Source organism: Microcaecilia unicolor, chromosome 2, assembly GCF_901765095.1.
Source record: "Microcaecilia unicolor chromosome 2, aMicUni1.1, whole genome shotgun sequence".
Lineage (NCBI taxonomy): Eukaryota > Metazoa > Chordata > Amphibia > Gymnophiona > Siphonopidae > Microcaecilia > Microcaecilia unicolor.
In genome coordinates, this window is record NC_044032.1 from 288,654,131 (window position 1) to 288,679,500 (window position 25,370).

At 41.0% G+C, this 25,370-nt stretch overlaps 1 protein-coding gene across 2 annotated transcripts in view; it reads left to right on the forward strand.

The window, feature by feature from the left end:
- Nucleotides 1–25,370, forward strand: part of LOC115463583 (dynamin-1-like protein) — a 165,130-nt gene that overhangs the window by 118,233 nt on the left and 21,527 nt on the right. For both annotated transcript variants that reach the window (XM_030194236.1, XM_030194237.1), the window contains exons 10-13: nt 13,629–13,835; nt 14,163–14,283; nt 14,389–14,544; nt 20,284–20,373. In XM_030194236.1, coding sequence (XP_030050096.1) covers nt 13,629–13,835; nt 14,163–14,283; nt 14,389–14,544; nt 20,284–20,373 — 574 coding nt within the window. The remainder of the gene's footprint in view (nt 1–13,628; nt 13,836–14,162; nt 14,284–14,388; nt 14,545–20,283; nt 20,374–25,370) is intronic.

The window sequence follows — 25,370 nt, forward strand, 5'->3', positions numbered from 1 at the left end:
TTTTTTTAAACCCAGATATGCTAACTGCTGTTACCATATCCTCTGGTAAAGAGTTCCAGAGCTTAACTGTTAGTTGAGTGAAAAAGTATTTCCTTCTATTTGTTTTTAAAGTATTTCCATGTAACTTCATTGAGTGTCCCCTAGTCTTTGTACTTTTTGAAAGAGTAAAAAAATCGATTCACTTCTCGTTCTACACCCCTAGGATTTTGTAGACCTCAGTCATATCTCTTCTCAGCCGTCTCTTTTCCAAACTGAAGAACCCTAACCTCTTTAGCCTTTCCTCAAACAAGAGGAGTTCCATCCCCTTTATCATGTTGGTCGCTCTTCTTTGAACCTTTTCTAATTCCACTATATCTTTTTTGAGATATGGCGACCAGAACTGAACGCAACACTCAAGGTGAGGTCGCACCATGGAGCGATACAGAGACATTATAGTATTCTTGGTCTTATTTACCATCCCTTTCCTTATAATGCCTAGCACCCTGTTTGCTTTTTTGGCCACTTTTTCATACTGGGCAGAAGATTTCAGCTTATTATCTACAATGACACCTAGATCTTTTTCTTGGGTGCTGACCCCTAAGTTGGACCTTAGCGTCAGGTAACTATAATTCAGATTATTTTTCCAATATGCATCACTTCCCTAATCTCTGGTAACTTTTCATCATCTGCCTGTTCATTCTGGACAGGTAGATGTAGTATACCATCACTGCTAGTCTTTTCTCCTTCACTCATGGGATTTATATCCATAAAGATTTCACAGTGCATTTTGTTTCCTGCAAAATGTTGATCTGTTTAGATTTAATGTTCTCTTAAAGATATAGTGCCACCCTTCAACCAAAGTGATCCACCCTGTCATTGTGATATAATTTTTACCTTGGCATCATGATAACCCATTAATCATCCTCCTTCCACTAGGTCTCTGTTAGAACAATTATTTATATTTCTTCATTCAGTGTTGTATGTTGCAACTCTACCATCATATTTTTAGTCTTCTAGTATTTGCATACATACATTTCAAAGTATAAATATTTTTTATATTTATAACCTGCCTAGCAGCTGACAGGAATAATTTGGAATTTTCCAAATCTGTCTTTACTTAACAGCACCTAGGCTACTTTTGCTTTTATTTCAACTTCTCTATCAGGATGCCCTAACTTCCTTGTTTCATTATTATTCTTCAGAATACTTCATGCCAAACCATGTGTTGATGAGCGACTATTGGATTTCTCTCAAAATCTAGTTTAAAAGCTGCTTTATCTTCTTTTTAAACATTAGTGCCAACGTGGTAGATGGAAGGAGAGGATGATCAACTTCCTGTTTTGGAGGGTGGGGGTGGGTTAAGGGAGGGGGTAGGGATTGCTGGGAGGGAGGGTTGAAGGGTAGGAGGTCCTGATGTTTAGAGTTAGGGGAATTGAGTTGGTAAAGGGCATTAGGAGGAATTTGGGGGGAGGGAGGGATGACCTGTATGCCTATGTTGAAATGTGTTGATGTGACTGGGAGACAGTTGATAGTTGACATTGTTATATTGCAATATGTGATGGATGTAATGGGAATGAGTACACAATAACAAGGTGTAGGGGGGATGGGGTGGGAAGAGGGAGGGGAACTTACAGTAAAAGTTTGATGACACTTCAGTCAAAGGTTTTGCTTAAGAAGACAGAGATTTGTATTAAGTACACATTTATTGATCTTTACATGTATTAAACTGTGACATCAATAAAAAGTTAAAACATAAACATTAGTGCCAGCAGCCAAGTAAAGTGCAGTCCATTCTTTCAGAATATAACCCCTCTTCTACAAAATGTTATCCAGTTCCTAACAAAACTAAAGCCCTCTTGCCTGCACTGTTGTCTCATCCATGCATTGGGACTCTGGAGTTTCTGCCTGCCTCTTGCTTCCTGTACCTGGAATAAGGTGCATATCTGAGAATGATATCCAGGAGTTGAAAATGTCAACTTTCTTCCTAAAAGCCTAAGGGGCCCTTTTACAAAGGCGCATTAGGCGCTATGCGCATGCAGCGCACGCCTAAATGAGACTACCGCCGAGCTACTGCACCCCCTGGTGGTGATTTTAGATTTGGCACGCACCTATAACACCTGGATGATTTATTTCCTCCCACATGCGTCATTTCCAGCGGTAATCGTCAGTTGGCATGCGCTGACCGGTCACTATGTGTGTAGCATGTGAGCCCTTACATCTAGATTACTGGGTGGTGTAAAGGGCTCAGGCCAGTTTTGGACACCCGCTGGTTTCATTTATACCGCATGCCTTTTTCCCGTCCCATTAAAACAAGCTTTTTTTTTTACAGATGTGGTAAAAACTGGCCTGACTCGTACCCAAAACATCCACCTATACTACTGCAGGCCACTTTTTACCGCAGCTTAGTAAAAGGACCCCTAAATTTGGCTTCCAGAACCTCCCTCCTACTCCTTTCTGTGTCGTGGTACCCATATGGACGTTAGCTCCTCGCCAGTATTATCTAAAGTCCTATGTAGGTGATTCATGAAGTCTACCACCTTCACACAAGACAGACAAGTTACCAAGTGATCCTGACATCTGCCAGCTTATGCAGTTATCTACATTCCTAATGATCAGTTTGCAAGCTACAATGGTCTTCCTGGCATTTTGTTTCTGGGAACATCAAGAGGACAGGTCCTAGTTGCAAGGTTGCCTCCTGCCACACCAAGATGATGCTGACTTTTCGGGTGACCTTGCTTCTGTAAGGCAGCACAGGGGCTGCACAACTGGAGTTCAGACCTTGCTACTATATCCCTGTAGGTCTCTTTTATAATCCTCTTCTTCAGCTTCTCCAAATCTGACTCTCTAGCTTTCAAAGATTGGACTTGTTCTCTGAAAGCCAGGAGCTCTTTGTAATGAGTGCACACATACAACCTCTCAGCAACTGGTACATGTGGCATTTGGTGCAAAATACTGGATTGTTGCCATCTTGCTGCTAGACTGCTGTCTGTATTCAGTTTTGAGTTGTTATTTAAACTTGTTGTGGGATTAGGGGATGTACTCTATTGTGAAGTCCTTCAAATTTATTTGTGTATTTTATATTGATTAGTCAGTGACTTGCAAGAGACAACAATGAATCTATTAGGTCATGCTTACTCTCTCTTATTTATTTGAATCCCAGCATTGTGAAAAATCGTCCTTCCTTTTTTGTCATACTGGGCATAGACTATAGATTAAAGAATGTTCACTGATTCATTCTAAGGCATATTGTTGAGACAGCCATGAGATGTAAAAGTGAAAATTAATAAACATATTGCAGCTCTACATATCTCAATGGAAATTGAGTTATGGTGGGTAGCCAACGTTAATGTACCTTCACATGGACCATTTAGTTGCAATCCTCGTAGGTTATTGAAGTAGCATATGTGCAAGCCAGTTAGATAAAGTAAGTGGGAAGCACTATCCACGGGATTCTATATATCATGCCAAGATTTCTGCATGGAAATTGAAGTATAGTCCATAACAATGTGCATAACTTAATTAGTTAAACTAATCAGTTTTGATAATTGAATGTTAACAAGCAATTGTCAGCACTAATTGGCATTAATTAAAATTTAGGCACACTAGTTGCTAAGCATATTCTGTAACATGGTGTGTGTAAATTCGAAGTCACATAGTTAAAAAGTAGGTGTGGAATGGGCGGGTCGTGGCTGTTTTTAAAATCTATATGTGTTGTTATAGAATACACCGTCTCCGTGCCTAATTTAAGCATTAGGATTTACACCAGATTTAGTTGGTGTAATTGACTGTGGCTAAATTTAGTTGTGTGGACCACCACTCGGCGTATTCTATAAACCACGCATAAACTTAGGCTTATCCTATACAGTATATCTACATTAAAGCATACTTTATAGAATACACCTAAGTGAATTTCATTTTGGCACCCAATTTTTTTAGGCATGATATACAGAATCTAGTCCTATATGTGAAATGCTGACACCACTTCTGTAAAAACTTAGGTTAAGGTCAAAAGACTACCCTATTGAGGAAGAATTGTAGATAACTGTGAATTCATGGCAAGCACCTACAGCTCATTAACCTTTCTTGCTGAATTTCTAACTACTAAGAAAGAACCTTCTAGGTTAGGTATTTTTTATTAGAAGTGGGGGGATGTTATTCTGAAAGAATACGTTTCCACTTTAACCAGGGCGGAACTTGGCTGCTGGCGCTAATGTTTAAAAAGGAGATAAGACGGCTTTTAATCTAAATCTTGGGGGAAACTCAATAGTTGCTCATCAACACATGGTTTTATGTGAGGTATTTTGAGGGAAGTTAGGGCATCTTGATAGAGAAGTTGTAATAAATGCAAAAGTAGCCCAGAGGCCTTTAAGTAAAGAACAGGCAAAGTTTAAAAATTCCAAATTATCCCTGTCGGCTGCTAGGCAGTTTGTAAATACAAACAAAAAGTCTAAAAATAAGATGGGAGATTTGCAATATACAGCACTAAATGAAGAAATAGATAAAATTGTTCTGTTAGGGACCTAGTGGAAGAAGGATGATTAATGGAATATCATGATACCAAAGTAAAAATTAAATCACAGTGACAGGGTGGATCACCTTGGTTAAAGGGTGGCACCATATGTTTAAGAGAACATTAAATCAAAGCGGATAAAAGTAATGCAGGAAACAAAATGTACTGTGAAATCTTCATGGATATAAATCCCATGAGTGAAGGGGAAGAGGCTAGCAGATGATGACATGTTACTAGAGATTAGGGAAGCTAACAAATTTGTCAACAGAATAATAATAGGAGATTTCAATTACCCCATTATCGACCTGGTAAATATCACATCAGGACATGCTAGTGAGGTAAAATGTTTAGATGATATAAGTGTTTCATGATGTCATCCAACTAGATGGATGTCTGTACAGTCAGAGTTTATTCATCCCAATCCAAAATAAACCAGAATCTGGTGCCATCAAAGTGTGCAGTGGCTGCAGTTCCCCCTTGAAAGAACTTGACATGGGTCAGGGAACCCTAAGAGATGTCTACCAAATGGAAAACAACAGACCTGAGGGAGTTTGCATACCAGGGCAACAAGTCAGAGGCCTGAGAGGAGAGCAACATGGCAGGCGGTATTGTATGTGTAAGTGCCAAAGCAGAGGAAATGGTGGGCGAGATGTTGTCAGTTAATGCTTCCTCCTCCCCATCTCTAGAGATGAGCTTGATTGCTAGGACAGAGTACGGAGGTGAGTGCGATTCACAGACTAAGGAGCCGAGTGAGAGATCAGCAGTCAAGTGATGGGTGCTTGAGTTAAAGGAAGCATGGAAAGAAATGACTGGAGAACTACCCCTGAGGTGTAACAATTTGCACAAAAGGGATACTGGAGGGCCCCAAGTTCATGGACTGCAAAACAGACAAGGTAGTGGTTTGAAAAGAGCTGCTAAATACATGGCAACAATATATGCCAGATTTGGATATCAAGCTAGACAGATCACAAATGATGTTATGACTGCCAAAAGACAAGCTGTATCCATGACTTTGCTATTAAAGAGCAGACAGCCTCCAAGATGTGAGCAGTAAACAAATTTGATTGTGAAGGCCATCAGATGGCTTAATTAAGTGGAAATCCCTAATAATGCAACACCTGTTCATTCCTAGACAACTAGGGATTATGAGATAGACCCAGGGGCCTAGAAGTGGGAGGGGGAGCAGGCACTTATGGGGTCCAGGAGGAAGATCAGCTCCTGTTCGGGGGGGGGGGGGGGGGGGGGGAGATAGGGAGATGAGGTAAAGCACAAATGTTGAGCTTCCACCATTTTTGCCCAAAACTAAAATCATGGCCGAAAATTAAAAGAACCTTTTAGCGGAAACTGAAACTGAGCAGAGAAAGGATTTTGGGCTGGTTTCTGTGCCGTAACTGAAACTCGGTTAGCTTCTATTTCAGACCGGTGCCCAGTAAACTTCACTTCATAAAGTTATGGCAATCTTTTTTCTGTCCTAACTCTATGTGGTTATCTAGCTGGTTAGTGGACTGAATATCGCTGCCAGCTGTCTAGGTCACTGCTCTGCCCAAACTCTGCCCCTGGCCCTTCTCTAACCTCACCAGCTATGGGATAACCGGGTAGCAGGAATATTCAGTGCACTGTCTAAGTACCACTGAATATCCCCACTTACTTAGCTCCAACCAAGTGATTTAAATGGCCAGGAACCATCTACCCCTTTCTTTATAAATGTAGGCCTACCATTCTTTTGCTTAGAAGGAGCTGCAGTGGGAATCGAACCCAGGTTGCCACAAAGTCTGCTGTACTAACCATTAGGCCACTCCTCCATTCTGCTAAGGTGGCAGCTCAGCAGAGAGCTTTCGCACTGATCTGTTCAAGATTGTTTGCAAAGAAAATATGTCTTGCTTTATTGTACTCCTTCTGCATTTGGGGCTTTTTCTTTGTCCAACAAAAGTTTGATAGCAACCTATTAAGGAGACCAAAGTCTTTTCGCAACAGCCGAACTGAGAGGATTTGTAGTACGTATAACCATCTGTGAAAAATACACCAGACTAATCCTTCCAACCAAGAACACTGGCAAATCCATCCAGCTGTCTAGCCTCCAACAACTGAGCAACATTGATAGAATAAAGAGAGCTAGTATGGGTTGTCAGTTGTATTCCCAGATCTCTGAATGAATGCACTGTCCACTATTTAGCAAAGGGCCCACCCTATGTATGTTTTGTTTCCTCCTTTGGCATTGCTTCTGATTTCAAAAGATGTAGCTGTAGATCGGCAAAATCTCCATATTCCTCAAAGCTCTCCAAAAGGACTGTTAATTACCTATGAGGGTTTGCTAAGTGCACTAAGATATCATCAGCAAAAGCTGCTTTTTTAAAACTCTGTGTACCCACTTGTATTCCTTGAATGTCTGGTTTATCTTGTATATCCTTGATCAGTGGAACTAGAGTTAACACAAAGGGGGATAATGGACACTCCTGCCTCATTCCTCAAAAAATTTTGAAGCTCTCCTAACTAAGTCCATTGATCAATATTTTAACATGGGTGAGGAGTAGAGAGTGCAAATTGTGTTTACAAAGAGGCTTATTTTCAAAGCACTTAGCCTCCCAAAGTTCCATAGAAACCTATGGAACTTAGCCTCCCAAAGTGCTTTGAAAATATGCCTCCATGTATCCTACAAACCCATATTTAGCTAGAACTGCATACATAAATTCCCAGTGGATGCGGTCAAATGCTTTCTCTGCGTCAAAGCTAATTAACAGAGAAAGTTTGCCTGTCTGCTGTCTGTGTTCAAATGAGGTTAGGATTTTCCAAATATTCTTCACCACTGACCTATCTCAGACACAGTTAAGCAAGGGCACCACCTGCGCCATATAATTAGCCATAACGTTTGCTAGCAATTTTATTTTTTAATTCAGTAGTGAAATCGGCCTATATGACTCAGGGAACCTAGGATCCTTCCCTTGGTTAAGGAGCACTGTAATATGAGCCAAATTAAGGCGCTCTGGTAGGGATTCTGATTCTACTAATGCATTGAACATATTTGTAAGGGGAGCAATCACTTCCTCACCCAGTAGCTTGTCAGATCCCAGCGCTTTTAACAAGGGACTACATTTAATTACCTGGTCCATTTCCTCAGGTTTTATAGGGGCATTCCAAAAATCCTGATCAGCTTGGGTTAACTTGGATAATTCCAAACCATCTAAATACATGTTGCCTTGTAACCCCTCCTCTGGTGGTGAGGCATAAAGTTATGCATAATCCCCCAGATTCTATATAGTACGACTTGAGTTGTGCGTGCATATCCGGTTGTAGTCTGGATTTGCATGTGCAACTTAACTAGCTTAACAAGCTAATCAGCACCGATAATTGAACTTAAGCAATTATTGACACTAATTGGCATTAATTAGAATTTACTCACATCACACGAATGTCTAAGCGTAGTTCGTAGCCATGTGCAGGTCATGGATGTTCCTAGAATTTACACACACTGTTAAAAAAATATGCCCATTCCGTGCATAATGTTGGTGTTGGGTATTTACACCAGGCTTTCATTGGCGTAAATGGCTGCGACTAAATATAGTCGCAGAAATGTGTGTTGGGTGTATTCTATAAACTACACCTAGATGTAGGCGTATTTTTTTTGAGCACCGATTTTTTTTTTTAGGCGTGATATATAGAATCTAGCCCAGTATGTTTTAAAAATTATACTGATTTCAGCATCTGTGTTTGGCCTCTTACTCTAATTGTCCTGTACAGCTATAATTTTCTTCGGACCCTCTCTACTAGACACCAGGTGAGCTAAGATTCTGCTCCTTTTGTTTCTGTGTTTATAAAGCTGATATTTGTAATAGGCAAAAGATTTAGTTAGTCTCTGGTGTAACAGCTCATTGAGAGCTTTATATGAGTGTTCAGTAAATGTTGTTTATGTTCCCCACTTGGTGTAGCCCCAAAATACCTGTACACTTTGCACAGTTGATGTTTTAGGCCAATGGTCTTCATTCATTTTTAAGCTGGGGCTACTTTGGATACTAATGAGCTGAAGGAGAGCTGCCAAATATCTTCCCATGCTGACCAGTGTGTGTCAATGATATCTATCTATCCCCACCTTCAAACTGCATTGGGGGGGGGGGGGTATTCTCAAGGTTATGAGCATTTTCTTTTATCTATTGAGAAATGCCTTGTCCTTCAAGCATGCGGCTGTTCCCCTCCCCCCCCATCCACTTTCTCCTTTTTGTCCTGAGCCTGGGTAGAGAGGCAGAGAAGCAGAAGAGAAAACCAGAAAGAAAATGGAGGCCACCCCAGAGATCTCCAGAGGCCACAATTGACCCCCAGGCTTTGTATTGAAGAACACTGTTCTAGGCAGAGGATTTCATGGTCTCTTGCCTTTTTTACATAATAAGTTATTCTGTCTCCTCCCTAAGGACCATTTTTGCTGCTTCCCAGTATAGTATCGGTTTAACTCATGCTCCGAGTTACGGACTTTATGATTTTTCCAGTGCTCCACTAATCTGTCTCTAAATTTTTCACCATTGTAAAGGGCTAAAGGGATTGTCCACCTAAAGTTCCCCCTCATTCTACTGATGGGATGCCAGTCCATACATACCAAGGCATGATCCAACACAGCACACAGACCAGTTTCCACCATGGCTAAGGATTTCATCAGAGCTCTTGATGCCAATAGGTAATCTATCTGGAATTGTGTGGAATGTGCCCTAGATAGAAGCGTATAGTCCCTCTTAGTTGGACGCAAGACTCTCCATTCATCTATGAGATTTAGCATTTTGCATAAATTTGGAAGCCCCCTAGCTTCTTTAATTTCTTCTTGATGGGGATTATGTGACGTACCCAAATTGGGGTCTCGCGCTGTATTAAAATCACCCACCCACCACCAAAGGTGTGTTTTCCTGGTGCACAATGATGTCTAACAGTTTTTTATAAAAGGTTTTGTTAAATTGGTTGGGTGCATACATGCTGCATAATAGTATAACCTTCCTCACTAGTACTACCTGACATAGTACATATCTTCCTCCGGCATCCACTAAGAGTATTTAAATTTTATCCACTTTTCCTGTATGAAACAGTATTGCCACCCCTCCCCTTTCTTGCCTCGTGCTGATGCTGCTATGCAATCTCCCACTGACCATCTTTTTAATTTAAGAAACCTTCACTCGACCCTACTTGTCCCTCTAATTACCGACCCATCTCCCTCCTTCCCTTTCTCTCCAAATTACTTGAGCGTGCTGTTCACCGCCGCTGCCTTGATTTTCTCTCCTCACATGCCATTCTTGACCCACTACAATCTGGTTTTCGCCCTCTCCACTCAACCGAAACTGCGCTTACTAAAGTCTCCAATGACCTATTACTGGCTAAATCCAGAGGTCAATATTCCATCCTCATCCTTCTTGATCTTTCCGCTGCTTTTATTTTTTATTTTTATTTTTGTTACATTTGTACTCCACGCTTTCCCACTCATGGCAGGCTCAATGCAGCTTACATGGGGCAATGGAGGGTTAAGTGACTTGCCCAGAGTCGCAAGGAGCTGCCTGTGCCTGAAGTGGGAATTTGGTGGATCCTTTTCTACTTCTATCCCTCTGCCTGTCGGCATACCTCAGGGTTCTGTTCTTGGTCCCCTCCTCTTTTCTATCTACACTTCTTCCCTTGGTTCATTAATCTCATCCCATGGCTTTTCCTACCATCTCTATGCTGATGACTCCCAAATTTACCTTTCTACCCCTGATATCTCACCTTGCATCCAAACCAAAGTTTCAGCATGCTTGTCTGACATTGCTGTCTGGATGTCTCAACGCCACCTGAAATTAAATATGACCAAAACCGAGCTTCTCATTTTTCCCCCCAAACCCACCTCCCCACTCCCCCCCGTTTTCTATTTCTGTTGATGGCTCTCCCATTCTCCCTGTCTCCTCAGCTCGAAACCTTGGGGTTATCTTTGACTCTTCTCTCTCCTTCTCTGCTCATATCCAGCAGACCGCCAAGACCTGTCGTTTCTTTCTTTACAACATCTGTAAAATCCGCCCCTTTCTTTCTGAGCACTCTACCAAAACCCTCATCCACACCCTTGTCACCTCTCGTTTAGACTACTGCAATCTGCTTCTTGCTGGCCTCCCACTTAGTCACCTCTCCCCTCTCCAATCAGTTCAAAACTCTGCTGCCCGTCTCGTCTTCCGCCAGGGTCGCTTTACTCATACTACCCCTCTCCTCAAGTCGCTTCACTGGCTCCCTATCCGTTTTTGCATCCTGTTCAAACTTCTTCTACTAACCTATAAATGTGCCCACTCTGCTGCTCCCCAGTATCTCTCCACACTCGTCCTTCCCTACACCCCTTCCCATGCACTCCGTTCCCTGGATAAATCCTTCTTATCTGTTCCCTTCTCCGCTACTGCCAACTCCAGACTTTGCTCCTTCTGTCTTGCAGCGCCCTATGCCTGGAGTAGACTTCCTGAGCCCCTACGTCTTGCCCCATCCTTGACCATCTTTAAATCTAGATTGAAAGCCCACCTCTTTAACATTGCTTTTGACTCGTAACCACTTGTATGCACTTGCCTCCACCTACCCTCCTCTCCTCTTTCCTCTACACATTAATTGATTTGTTTGCTGTATTTTTTTGTCTACTAGATTGTAAGCTCTTTGAGCAGGGACTGTCTTTCTTCTATGTTTGTGCAGCGCTGCGTACGCTTTGTAGCACTATAGAAATGCTAAATAGTAGTAGTAGACATGTTCCATGGCTGTCAAGCAGATCTCCTGTAAAAACACAATGTTGGCCTTGTGCCTCTGTAATTGTTGCAGTATCTTGGATCTTTTAACTGGGGAGGATATATATCTCCTGCTCACATTCCAAGTTATAACCTTCACAGCTAAACTATATCAATGCATTGTGATATCTAATACAATCTTTTTTGTCCTACAGCAAAGACAGACTGTCCTAGCCACCAGTCTCCTCTCACAGCCTCCCCCTCATAGCCACAATACCCAAATCCCAACAAATCCCTTTCCAACCCTGCTCACTACTCCACTCCAGAAGCTTGCCTTCCAATATCCCTTCTGCTATTTGTACAAGAGCATCTCCATCCCTGAGAGTTATTCCCTTTTCTCACTCTACCTGCCCTCTATCCAGCCCCCTCCCATCCCCAATTTCCCTCCCCCAGTCCTCTCTTCCACCTACATCACATCATTGAGATCAACCACGTTTTAATACCCTTCCCCCCTAAAACACCCCCTTGCCACATCTTCTCAACAATTCACTTGTACTTATTATCCCCAGTGTTTCTTCCCCATAGGAAATAATTACTTATCAAACTTCTCAATTCCCCAACTTCCCATATGACCAATAAAACATAACAACCTCTCCTCATAACAATACAACATTATAAACAACAGAGTAACCCCCCATAATATTCATATCTTCTCCTTTGATCCTTCAGAAGCTTCTGGCACCATAATGACTTCCACTATCTCACCAGAGCTTCCAGCACATTCTTGAACTGCAGTAATGACTTTCAAGCTCAAATGTTCACCAGTCTTTATTACTCCAACTATTCTTCCTATTTATATCCAGTTCTTAACATATCCCCAGAAGTCCAACTAAACATTTTGCAAACTTCACTTCTTAGATCCATATCTGTAAAGACTAGCACCAGTTGCCCAGATCCAGCTCCAAGTCCTCTCACTCAGCACTCTCACCTTTTTCTGTTTCTCCAGTGTTGGCCTGAGCCAGGAAGGTCTGCGCCACCATCACTGACTCAAATATCTATGTGGATCCCTGGTGAGTCACTCTTAAGCACACCAGGTACAATAATGCAAGATGTGTTTTCTTTGCACAGTCTTGAACATATTGGTGTGAAAGCTCTCTGCTGAAATGCCACCTTAGCAGAATAGTCCTGGATACATATGTTTCCAGGATTATTACTACTACTACTAATCATTTCTATAGCACTACTAGATGTACACAGCGCTGTACACATTATATGCAGGTACTTTCTCTGTCCCTAGAGGGCTCACAATCTAAGTTTTTGTACCTGGGACAATGGAGGGTTAAATGACTTGGTCAAGGATACAAGGAGCTGCAGTGGGAATCGAACCCAGTTTGCCACGATCAAAGTCCACTGCACTAACCATTAGGCCACTCCTCCATCTGCTAAGGTGGCAGCTCAGCAGAGAGCTTTCACACTGATCTGTTCGAGACTGTTTGCAAAGAAAATACATCTTGCATTATTGTACCCCTTCTGACTCTTGGGTTAGAGGTCCCATCCCCTCCCATCCAGAGGGCTTGCATAATAGCAGTCTTATGAGCATAATTCAAAACTTTAAATATTACCACTCATGGCTTAGTATTAGCTGACTCTATCCTCAAGGGGCCCAGATGTTTAGAGAACTGCAGCAACAAGGTGAGCCAAATTTCTAAGAATCCCATCTGTACTCCACTGATTTTGGGACCCTCTCCATCGCAGATAGTTCTCAAGGTCGTCTATCTTTTTCTCAAGTGCTGCCACTGATTTCTTAAGTTGGGACTTCGAGTCTTCCACTACCATCACCCGGTCCTCTAGCTCAGTTGTCTACTGCTGGAACGCTGCAAAGTCCCTGCCAAGCTCGTCCAATTTACCCTGGACTTGGTCCAGCTTTATGGGAAGCAGCCTCTTGTCTAGCATTGATTCAAAGCCACCACAACTTTGGCAGTAATCTGTGGCTCTGCCACCCATGTCAAACTGACTGTGGGGGTGGAAGGGCTATGTAGTGTCACCATCTTGACCTCAGCAGGTTTACTGCGTTCATTTTCTTTTTTTTCTAAGTTTATGCTCAGCATTTCTAAACAGTTTCCAGAAAGTTCTGGAAAGAGGTTCAGTCAGCACCAAACAACTCTAACATCACTCATCTGTGTGACTAGCAATTCACCTGTCTTCAGAGAATATACTAGACTTCCACCTATTAACTAGAGCTAAAAGACTGGATACACAACATTTGTATTACCACTGGGTGTTCTGTACTACACGTTCCAGTTTATTATCCTCTGCTGAAGGAAGTTCTGACCCTTCAGTGTTGAAGGTTGTGGTATGGTTTGTCTGCACTTCTCAGTTTCTTCAGCTGCTGCTCTTTATAGTGTTTGGTTTATCTGCTTGTTACCCTCTGGACACTTACTTGCCTGTAGGTTGTTGATGCACCACATCCGAGACTGTCTGCCAGAGCTGAAGACCCGGGTGAACGTGCTGACAGCGCAGTACCAAACGGTGTTGCAGAGCTATGGTCAGCCCATCCAGGACCACAATGCAACACTCCTACATATCATCACCAAATTTGCTACAGAATATTGCAACACTATTGAGGGGACAGCAAAGAATATAGAGACCTCTGAACTGTGAGTCGCTGTACTGAAGTTAACTGGCATATGTTTTGTAAGCCTGTGCTGGGGGGAGGAGGTGTGTATTATCAGTCTGTGCTGAGGTGAGGAGATACCTTTCTGAGACTTAGCACAGAAGGGAAGAAGGGTGTATACTGTGAATCTGTGCTCAGATGGAAATAGGTGTATATTGTGAGTCTGCAGTAAGGGAAGAAGGGGTGAGAGCTGTGAGTCTGTGCTGACAGGAAGATGGGTGAGTGTTGTGAGTCTGTACAGAGGAGTGTGTGCTGTGAATCTGGGACACATTACCAGCTCTGTGAGTCTAATGCTGCTGTTCCCCTTTAGCTGTGGTGGTGCTCGGATGTGTTACATCTTTCACGAGACTTTTGGTCGCACACTGGAGTCAATCGATCCATTATCTGGTCTCACAACACTGGAGATTCTCACTGCGATCCGAAATGCCACAGTATGGGTTCCTCTTTCTCTCTTTAATGTCTGCATGTGCACTACTCCAGTTGTCCTCTGCTTTGGCCAGGTATTAAGGAGGTGGTTTTTTTGGCTGTTTGTGCAGGGACCTCGTCCAGCACTCTTTATTCCTGAGGTTTCGTTCGAGCTCTTGGTGAAACGGCAAATTAAGCGACTGGAGGAGCCAAGTCTGCGTTGTGTGGAATTGGTACATGAAGAATTACAGCGCATTATACAGCATTGTTCCACCTATAATACACAGGTAACCATCACTCCGCATATTCCTTTTTGCAGAAATCTGCACACAGTAGTTTCAAAATTCTTTGTAGTTTAATATTTTTCAAAATAATACAATATAAATTATTGTTCTTTGGCAATTAATTTAAAATGCAGTAAAGAACAAAGGTATTACTCACAAAATTTTAAATATGTTTGTGTATATTTGCCACAGGAGTACACCATCAAGGCATCCCTTCCACACTCTCTCCCTACTCGCCTGGGCCTCAATGACTCTCCCCAGGCACAACCAGAGATGGGTAGTAACAAAGTACAGTACTACTTTGTTACAGTACTTAAATACAGTTGGCAGTACTTTTACTTGTAATGAGTTACTTTTTTTTTTTTTTAATACTTTTTACTGTAACGAGTTACATTTAAGCTGTACTTTTGTACTTAGTAACAAATCCACCACACTCAGAAGGGGAAGTGGTGGGAATAAGGTCATGAGACACATCCTCTGTTTTTATACAAGATAAGTTTCAGAGTCACATTACGAATGTTGGCTTATCTTATGTCCAGTCTTTACAGGATGAGATTAATGCTGGACTGTGAAGGAAGGGCACAGCTACAGGTAGGCCTGAGCTGGCCCAGGCCCATTCCCAACTGTGTAGCTTTCATGGTTCCCCAAGTCAGGCAGAGGGCAGTAGTCAGCAGCAGCAAGTGGAACCACTGATGCCGGCACTGCAAGCACGCTCAGTTCTCACCCATTCCTCCAGCAGCTGCAGCATGGGGCATTAATAAACCCCCAGGGCTCAAATCTGCTTTTACTAAGAGAAGAGTGGAGAGTAGCAGAGCTGGGGGCAGTTGAGGAGCTGCTGGAGGATGTTACTTTCTCATATCCAGCACTGCTCTCACTCTGTGGAGACTGGGACCTTTATGTCCAGGCTGGTGGAGAAAATCAGAGGAAAAAAAAGTATGAAGAATTTAATGAAGATTAAGATTATGGTATTTTTCTTACAGATCATTAGGTTTCACAAAATGCAATTTAAGCAGTATTTTAATTTTTTCTAGTTTCTTTTTATTGTCTTAGATTTCCTTTTATTCTTTGGTTGTTTTTTGTTTTGTTTTGTTTTTTTCAATTTTAAAGTTTTTGTTAATTGATATGTATAGTTTTCTCACCATAAGCAATGTTGTTATCTTATATGAGAGTGTTAGTTTCCTGCAACAAGCCTTTCTGAAGTGGACTATCACAATGATAAAATTTATTTATTTATTTATTTGTGACATTTATAGCCCACATTATCCCAAACAAGTTTGCGTTCAGTGTGGCTTACAATAAACAGTATAGGATTCATAACAAAGAGTAATGTATAAGAAAGTAATTTGTTGTAAGAATCCAATTTTACAATACAGTATCATAAACGTACCGGGATAGCTATGGATGTTTAACATTTAGAAAATCTATTATGAATGAGAAATTGAACATGAAGCAAAGAGAAGGTTAATGGTAAACAGAGTAATAACCAATTCAGGTAATAATTGTTTGAGATATGGTTGTCCTTTGTGAGGGTTTGTTTGAATAGGAACAATTTGAGGATTTTGTGGGATCTAGTTTATTCCTGTATATTTCTTATTTTGGGTGGTAAGGAGTTCCACCATTTGGTTCCTAGGTAAGTGAAGTCTGCAGAGTTTTGTAGATCATTTTTTTGCAATTTGGGCGGTATAGTCTGAGATAGTTTCTTGCCTCATATTTAGTGTGTCTTTGGGGTAAGTTTATTAATTGTACCATGTAGTCTGGAGCTGTGCCATTTAGGATTGGAAAGATAAAGGTACATAATTTGAAGATGATTCACGCTTTGATGGGAAGCCAGTGTAATTTGATTAATAAAGGGGAGGCACTTTCAAAATGAGAGATTTTGTAGATGAACTTGACTGCAGTGTTTTGAGCTGTTTGGAGATTTTTCAGCAGGTACGCCTTACAGCCAATATATATGGCATTACAATAATCAAATTGGGATAATGTTAATGATTGTACCAATAGTCTGAATGTTTCTGATGAGAAATAGGGTCTGATCCTTTTTAGTTTCTAAAGAGACCTGAAAGATTTTGTGATTACTGAGAAAACTTGAGTTTCAATATGTTTGTCTATAATTATACCTAGAATTTCCAGATTATTGTCAATGGGAAATTAAGTGTTGTCAATTGTGAAACAGTTCTAGTCGTTTTGGTCAAAAAGGTTGGTAATGACCATGAATTTAGGGTTTGTTTGTTTTTTTTTAATTTAGCTTTAGTTTGGATTCTGAGGCCCCAGGTTTCCATCAAATTTAAGCCACGTTTTGCCTTTTTTAAGATGTCTTGAAGGTTATGTATATGGTAGCATCATCAGCATATATGAATGTTTTGAATACTGGTGTTTCTAGTGTGCTACCTAGTGGTGACATCATTACATTAGACACTATGGGCGATAGTGGAGAGCTCTGAGGGACACCACAGTCTGGTGACCAAGGAGAGGATAAGGTTCCTTTCATTTTTATTTTGTAAGTTCTTGATTTCAGGAATCCTTTAAACCATTTGTGGACTGTGCCACATACGCCAAAGTTGTCTAGTATGTTTAGTAGGATATTATTATGTACTACATCGAATGTTCTAGACATATCGAACTGCATTATTAAGATCTTAGACCCTATGCTAATTTCTTTTCTGAGATTTGATACTAGGGTAGTAAGGACAGTCTTAGTGCTAAAACATGGTCTGAAACCTGATTGCGATTTGTGTACTAGGGAGAAATGTGAAAGGTAATCCATAGTTTGTGCTGCTAGTATTCCTTCCCTCGCCTTTATCATCAAAGGAATGGAGGCTACTGGTCTGTAGTTTGTTACATCAGTTATGGTGATTGAATTGTTTTTTTGTATTGGTGTTAGGATAATAGAGCCTTTATTATCAGAAAAAGTGCCGTGGAATAGTAGGAAGGAGATATGCTGCTGAAGCAGATTAATGAATATATTAGGAGCTTCCTTCGTAAGGTAACTAGGACAAGGGTCTAGTATGCATTGTGAGGTTGAGTATTTTAGGAGGTAATGTTTTACTATGTCATGGGTTGGTAGTTGGAAGGAAGACCGGATTCTGTTGGTGGCTATTCCTTTATGTATGTCTGTTTTTTTGTAAATATCTTGATGGTGGATTTTTTAAAATTTGAGTACTCCTCTGATTTTAACTATTTTTTTTGTTCTAAAAAAGTAGCCAGTTGCTCTGCTGTTGGTGGGGACTCCGTGATGTGGTTATTTCTTCTGTGGCTAACAGGCTTTTTTGAATTTTATTTTTTATTTGTTACATTTGTATCCGGAATACAGCGTTTATTACATATCGGTTGTGAATAAGTGACAGAGGGAGAGAGGACCTCAGACCAGTGACGCTTTTTTAATCCATGAGATTATATTGATGTGGTCACAAATGTGTAATCACTGGTCCTCTACCAGCCTCCTCCCTCAATATTCATTTGTGTGTTTCTAATATTTATTAGTGCTAAATATCACAAACATATACAATAGATATCGATCACCACAGCTACTTAGCTTATTGTTGCTCCAACCAGGGGCTCCCCAACGGTCCCATTTCGCCACTTGGGGCTTCGTCAGGGGAAGAGCACCCTGCTACGCCAAACTGTGGTAAACACCCGGCAAGCCAGTGAAGGCGCACATTTTGTTGGCGGCTTCAATGGCTTGCCGGGTGTTTACCACAGTTTGGCGTAGCAGGGTGCTCTTCCCCTGACGAAGCCCCAAGTGGCGAAATGGGACCGTTGGGGAGCCCCTGGTTGGAGCAACAATAAGCTAAGTAGCTGTGGTGATCGATATCTGTTGTATATGTTTGTGATATTTAGCACTAACAAATATTAGAAACACACAAATGAATATTGCGGGAGGAGGCTGGTAGAGGACCAGTGATTACACGTTTGTGACCACATCAATATAATCTCATTGATTAAAAAAGCGTCACTGGTCTGAGGTCCTCTCCCCCTCTGTCACTTATTCACAATCGATATGTAATACCCGCTGTGTTCTGGTTGTTATGATTTATAGTCCAGCGGAGTGATCCCTATTTGTTTTGTTACATTTGTATCCCACATTTTTTATCAGATTGAAAGGTTTACTGGTATTAAGGAAATTACCACCGATTATTTTGTTATAGTATTGAGTTTTTACAATTTTGATCTAGTTTTTATATGTTTTAATGGCAATTTTCCAAGTTAATTTGTTTTCGTTTGATTTGTCTTTAGCCCATTTTCTTTCCAGTTGTCTACATTTCCTTTTCAAAAGAAGGATAGGCTGATTAAACCAAGGTGAACTTTTTTGGGTTGGTTTGCATGTTGATTTGAGGGGAGCTATGTTATTTAAGACATTTTCGCATAGGTCATCCCATTTAATCATGAAGTTGTTATTGTCTGCTGGAGGAAGAGCAGGATTGTTCAAGACGTTGGACCAGAAAAGGTTGTGGTATTTATTTTTCCTCTAGTTTTGTGAGGCGTCGTAGTACTTTTATTTTTCATTGATTTTGTGTTTTCCCTTCAATAGAGGGAGAGCTCGAGTTTACTGTGATCTGACCAGGGATTTTGAGTCCAAGTATGGTTACTTAGATGAAAGTTCTTGTTGTTTGCAAATTTATAGGCTAATAGGTCAAGTAAGTGTCCTTTATTGTGAGAGTTATGGCTGATTGCTTGTGTGAGTTGCCTGTAGTTTAAAAAAAATCATGTACATTTTTTGTATTACTGTCATTCTGATTATCTAGGTGTAAATTAATGTCCCCTATTAGTAGGATGTTATCAAGTTTAGTGCATATGTTAGATACAAATTCAGTGAAGATATTTTCTGTTGTTTACCAGCTCCCTGGTGAACGGTAAAAAAAGGATGATGTCGATAGGATCAGATAGAGTGTTGCTGTTGATTTTGCAAGCAATTGTTTCGAGAGTAGGGGAGTTAATATGAGCTATCAGTTCTACTTTGAAAAAGGATTTATATATTATGGCAATGCCTCCTTCTTTTTTTCCCGTTTCTAGCTTGGTGAAGAATTTTGTAACTTGGGGGACATAGGTCATTTAATATTGGATCGTCTTGCACATGTAACCAGGTTTCAGTAATCAGTAGGAGGTCTAATTGTTTTTCTTCTAGCCATGCTCAAGAAGGTGGACTTTTCACAGGCCTCCAGTTATAAAAACAGGCCAATAAGGTACATATAACAGCACTGCTCCACCTATAAGTGCAATTCAGTTAGTAGAAAGATACCCAGGTACTTTTGCACTAGCATCATTTGTAATGTATTTTTAAAGAAAAACAACATGACTAGTTTCCCTGTGAAAATTTGCTGCACTTTACCTGAGTATGTGTCTTTCTCCAGTTTTATCTGTAGTTGGAATAATGTGGGGAGAGCTGCGCATTTACTTGACACTTCAATATATTCACATAGATTACTATCCCACCCCACCTTATCCCATGAAAAGCCCATTTTTGAAGAAAATTAGGTGGCCATATATAGTTGCTCAGCAGTGAGAAATTTTCAGTCCCTCTGATCTAGCCTAATTACTGTTTAGTTTGCTTGCTAGATCATTTTGAAAACTGATTTCTTAATATACTGGTGATAACAATGTTCCGCTTATAATACAGAGGTAACAGCACTGCTCAGTCAGTATAAAATGCATTGAAACTATTTTCCTGGCTTTTTTACTTTTAATATTTTTCTTACAGAAACAAAAGGGTCCCGTAATCATAGCTTCTTGATTTATTATCTCCAGGAGCTGTTGCGGTTTCCAAAACTACATGAGGCGATTGTGGAAGTGGTTACTGGTGTCCTGCGGAAGCGCCTTCCCATCACCAATGAAATGGTAAATCTTTTCCTGCTTGATGCCTTAAAGGGGGAAATAGGGCAAAATGAGTGTTTCCTTGGTGTCAGCACCAGACCAATTCAGGAACTTGTGGGTTGGATGTCCATGAACCAGTAGGTGGAGAAGTAGGGTACAGAATTGTGCTGTGTCTTATTAGAAACTTGTGAACAAACTATGCTGGCTTGTGTTCGTCTACGCAATATCTAAAATGTGCATCAAACAAAGTAGACTTATATCTATGAACTGTTTCTACCTCAACTCTTGTATGCAAATATCTTTATCTTAACAGGAGAATAGATGGTCTCATAAATCACAGGGATCTGTTACTGAATAGCATTTTTCAAATATATCGATCCCCTTTTTTTGTGATTATAGATAATCATAGACCTCTTCTGCCTCCTGCTGTCTCTTTTTTGGGGTTTTTTTTTTTTTTTTTTACTTTTTTCCAAAGCAACTAACAGTTCAGTCACCTCTCATCTGCAATGTTCCACTTATCTTTACAAGCTCAGCTGGTCCCGACAAGCGCTTGTTTCGTTATCGCTTTCTCAGGGGACTTGAGCAGGGAACATTTGAGAGTGTCTCTCTGCTGTTGTGCTGTTAGTAAAAAAAAAAAAAAAAAAAAAAAAGAGGCAGGAGGAGGCAGTAGAGGTCTATGATTATCTATAATCACAAAAAAAAATGCTATTCAGCAACAGATCCCTGTGATTTATGAGACCATCTATCCTCCTGTTAAAGATAATTGTATACAAGAGTTGAGGTAGAAACAGTTCATAGATACAAGTCTACTTATTAGAAACTTGGACAGCTCTAACAACTCAGTTTTCTTCTGTCTCCACCAGCTGGTAGGTTGCTGACTGTGCAGCTCTAACACTGGATGTACATGTTGTCTTCTGGATTGGTTGGTAACTGGTGCCACTGTAGCTAGGGGGAAGGATTATATCTAGACTAAATTTCTCTTGAGTGGAGAAGTAGCCTAGTGGTTAGTGCAGCAGACTTTGATCCTGGGGAACTGGGTTCGATTCCCACTGCAGCTCCTTGTGACTGTGGGCAAGTCACTTAACCCTCCATTGCCCCAGGTACAAAATAAGTACCTGTATATATGTAAACCGCTTTGAATGTAGTTGCAAAATACCACAGAAAGGCGGTATATCAAGTCACATTTCCCTTAATCCTATAGTAACATAGTAGATGATGGCAGAAAAAGACCTGCACGGTCCATCCAGTCTGCCCAACAAGATAAACTCATATGTGCTACTTTTTGTGTATACCTTACCTTGATTTGTACCTGTCCTTTTCAGGGCACAGACCGTATAAGTCTGCCTCCCAACCACCAGCCCCGCCTCCCACCACCAGTTCTGGCACAGACCGTAGAAGTCTGCCCAGCACTATCCCCGCCTCCCAACCACCAGTCCCGCCTCCCACCACCGGCTCTGGCACAGACCGTATAAGTCTACCCAGCACCATCCCCGCCACCGGCTCTGCCACCCAGTCTCGGCTAAGCTCCTTAGGATCCATTCCTTCTGAACAGGATTCCTTTATGTTTATCCCACGCATGTTTGAATTCCGTTACCGTTTTCATTTCCACCACTCCCCGCGGGAGGGCATTCCAAGCATCCACTACTCTCTCTGTGAAAAAATACTTTCTGACATTTTTCTTGAGTCTGCCCCCCTTCTATCTCATTTCATGTCCTCTCATTCTACTGCCTTCACATCTCCGGAAAAGGTTCGTTTGCGGATTAATACCTTTCAAATATTTGAACGTCTGTATCATATCACCCCTGTTTCTCCTTTCCTCCAGTGTATACATGTTCAGGTCCCTTCCCCACTCTCCCGAGTTCCTCTTTTTCTGCTGTTTGCTTCTGGGAACAAATACATGCTAATAGGAGAATTCAGGGTGATTGAGTGAGAAGATTATGGGGTAAATCTTCTCGTTTTCTTTTCTTGCACATGCTTTGGTAGGGAAGACATGTAGGATTGTTTTTGCTGTTGCTGACAAGACTGTTTCTCTCACAGAAGCTGTTCCCGTGCTAGTGCTGTATTGTTTTTTTTAATGTTGGCTCTCACTGAGAGTGTTAAATGGTTCTCTTGTTGTGGTGTGCCATGATGTGTAACTGTGCTACTTGTAAACTGAGCAGACATCAAGATCTCAGAGATAATTCAGAGGAGGTTTCTTCAGGTTCAGAGCTTTACGATCCTCCCTGCTTTCCTGAGTTATCACTTGTGACTGAGGTTTCCCACAGTTGTGCATCACAGACTGCAGGAATGGCAGCCATCTTAACTACTCACTGTGCAGCAGTTTCACTTTCACAATTGGCTCCAGTCACTTCAGCACCGGTTTTACCTCATACAAAAACAGGCAACTGAGGCAGTTTTCTCTCCTCTATTGGATGTTGCTTCAGTTTTCTCTCCTGAATTTATTTTATCTCTTCACCAGGCATATTTATTAAAAAGAAGCCAAGCAGGATTCTGCTCATTTTTTCTCAGTTCGGCCAGACTCTGCTCTTTCTAACAGGATCAAACTGGAGCAAATGGAGACGTTTAACTCTGAATCCTTGCATTCTTTGGATATTTCTCATCATTCCCTATCCTTAATTTTCTTAGGAATCATCTTTTTTAAAATCGTTATGTATCTTTTCAGCAGGAACAACAAGTATAAAAAAGAAGAAACAACATATCTCTGCTTGATGCAACATAAGCAAAGAAAATAGTTATCAAACATCATAACAATTAGGTCTGCATACCAATGTCATTGCAAGGTAGAATCACAACGTCCCGCCTGGTGGGTTCTTATCCAAGAGGGTTCCAGCATACGACAAGCGCATCATCTATTCCGCTGAAAATTAACATTTACCTCCTAAACCACAACACCCGCCCACACAACATCCTTCCATTCATCCACTACCTTTCCCCTCCTCCCACCCCGGCAGATGTATACAAGACCATTTACAAAAGTCAACAGCATCTTAAGAAGAGTTCAGGTCTTCCACCATTCCTTCTGGTATCCATAAAGTTTCAGAAATTTCTTCCACAAGAGGACATAAGCCTTAGCCCAGGGTCTATTAGCGCAATTCAAACAAGCCTATTACAGACATCCACTGAGTCCAAATAGTTACAAAAGGTGCTGTTTCTTTAATCCACTCTTTTAAAATCAACTTCTTAACCAATACAGTGCAGTAAGAATACATTTTTTCTGGGCAATAGAGATAATACTTTCACTGTCCCTATCCTCATTGGGTTCCCAATCCCCTAACATAAGCAAGTTGTATGTATATGGTGGCGACTTCTCAGAATAGCTTTATTAGCTCTATATACAGAGCTCTATAATGTTTCCAAGGCAGAGCATTCCAAAAATGAATGGAACCACATACCTCTGTCTCTGTTACATTTTAGACAAATATCACTATCCCATAGATTCATTTGATAGCCTTTATAATGAGTAATATGTAGCCTATGGGAGAATTTTAAATTTAATTATTATAGTGACACTGAAGATAAAGCACTTCTAAGTTTTAACAATTTTTATTGACAGCAAAGCATAGTAACCATAACCAACAGAAGATCAATCAGTAAAAAAACAAAAAAAAGGGTGTGTACAGTTACATAAGATATATAAACCAACATTATCGTCATTTAATAATTTTATAAAATAACTCCCTGTCCCCTTTGCTTTTACCTTTTCCCAAATCCCCCCACAAACACATTCCCCCCCTCCTCCTAAACCCAAGCAAGTGCAAGGTGGTCAGAACAGAAATGAAGGAAAAAAAACTAGAAAGGTATAAAAGTGTCTTAAAACCTAAGAGTCATCACACCCCCATTCCCTTCCACCAGATCAGGCACTTCTAAACCCTTCTTTGGGTTATCCAAGGTCAGTTTTAGTATAGCTCAACCTAGGAACCTTACCCTTCCATATAAACTGTTGCAAAATCCCCCTATAGAAGTTCTTCTCCCTCTGGAGCACCCAAAAGGGTACCATTTGAATAGGGTAAACAATGCAGTGGGAGCAAAACGTAGTCCAATCAGGCATATACTTGATGCACCTGAGAAAAACAATTAAACAGTACTTCAGTAGGGTGAAGTGATTGCCAAGCATCAAGCAGGCCCAATTGTTTGAGCACAAAATTAACACCTCTATGCCCCATGATCAACCCTGGGGGACTTAGATGGTTTGCAGTCCACTAGGGGATCCATAATATTGAAATCGCCAGATCCATAATATTGAAATCGCCCTCCCCACAAATCATCTGATAATCCTAATATTGCATCACCATGGCCACTAACTGGGAATAAAATTTGTGATCATAAATATTAGGGGCATAGATACTACTGAGAAGGAATTTTTGGCTCATAATTTTACCTAAGGCAATAACTACTCTCCCCTGTGAATCTTTGGATTAATTTATGCAACTTCCAATGCAATCCTTCCAACTCAGAATTGCCACGCCCCACTGTCACCCATTGAAAGTAGAAGAGAGCACTTCTCCCACCAACTGTCTACACAACGTCTGTTCCAGCTCCAACAGGTGGGCTTCATGAAAGAATGCAACATCAGCTTTGTGTTGTCTCAAATATGTAAGTATTTTTCTTCTTTTGACTGGAGAAACCATTTTAATTTCACCCATAATCCACTGGGTTAGTTGCCACCATAGTTCTCATTTACTCGTTTGAGGGCAAAGGACCCCAGCCTCTCCTTTCCCCCTCATATACACCTCTCCAGACATCCAATCCATCATATTCTCACCCGTTAACACACCAGTTACAAAATCACATACAGTAATACGTGCCAGAGTAGGGTCCCACCCACCCCACCCTATCCCATCTAAAAACACTCCTAAACACAGTCACAATCACATCATATCCATACAGTACCACTCCCCTCTTCCTTTACCCCTTTCAACACACCCCATCTTAGTTTCCCATACAAGTCCCGCCCCTGTATTCAGGTAATACATCCCATATAACCCATCAAACAAGTAAAGAGGAGTAGCCTAATGTGTGTA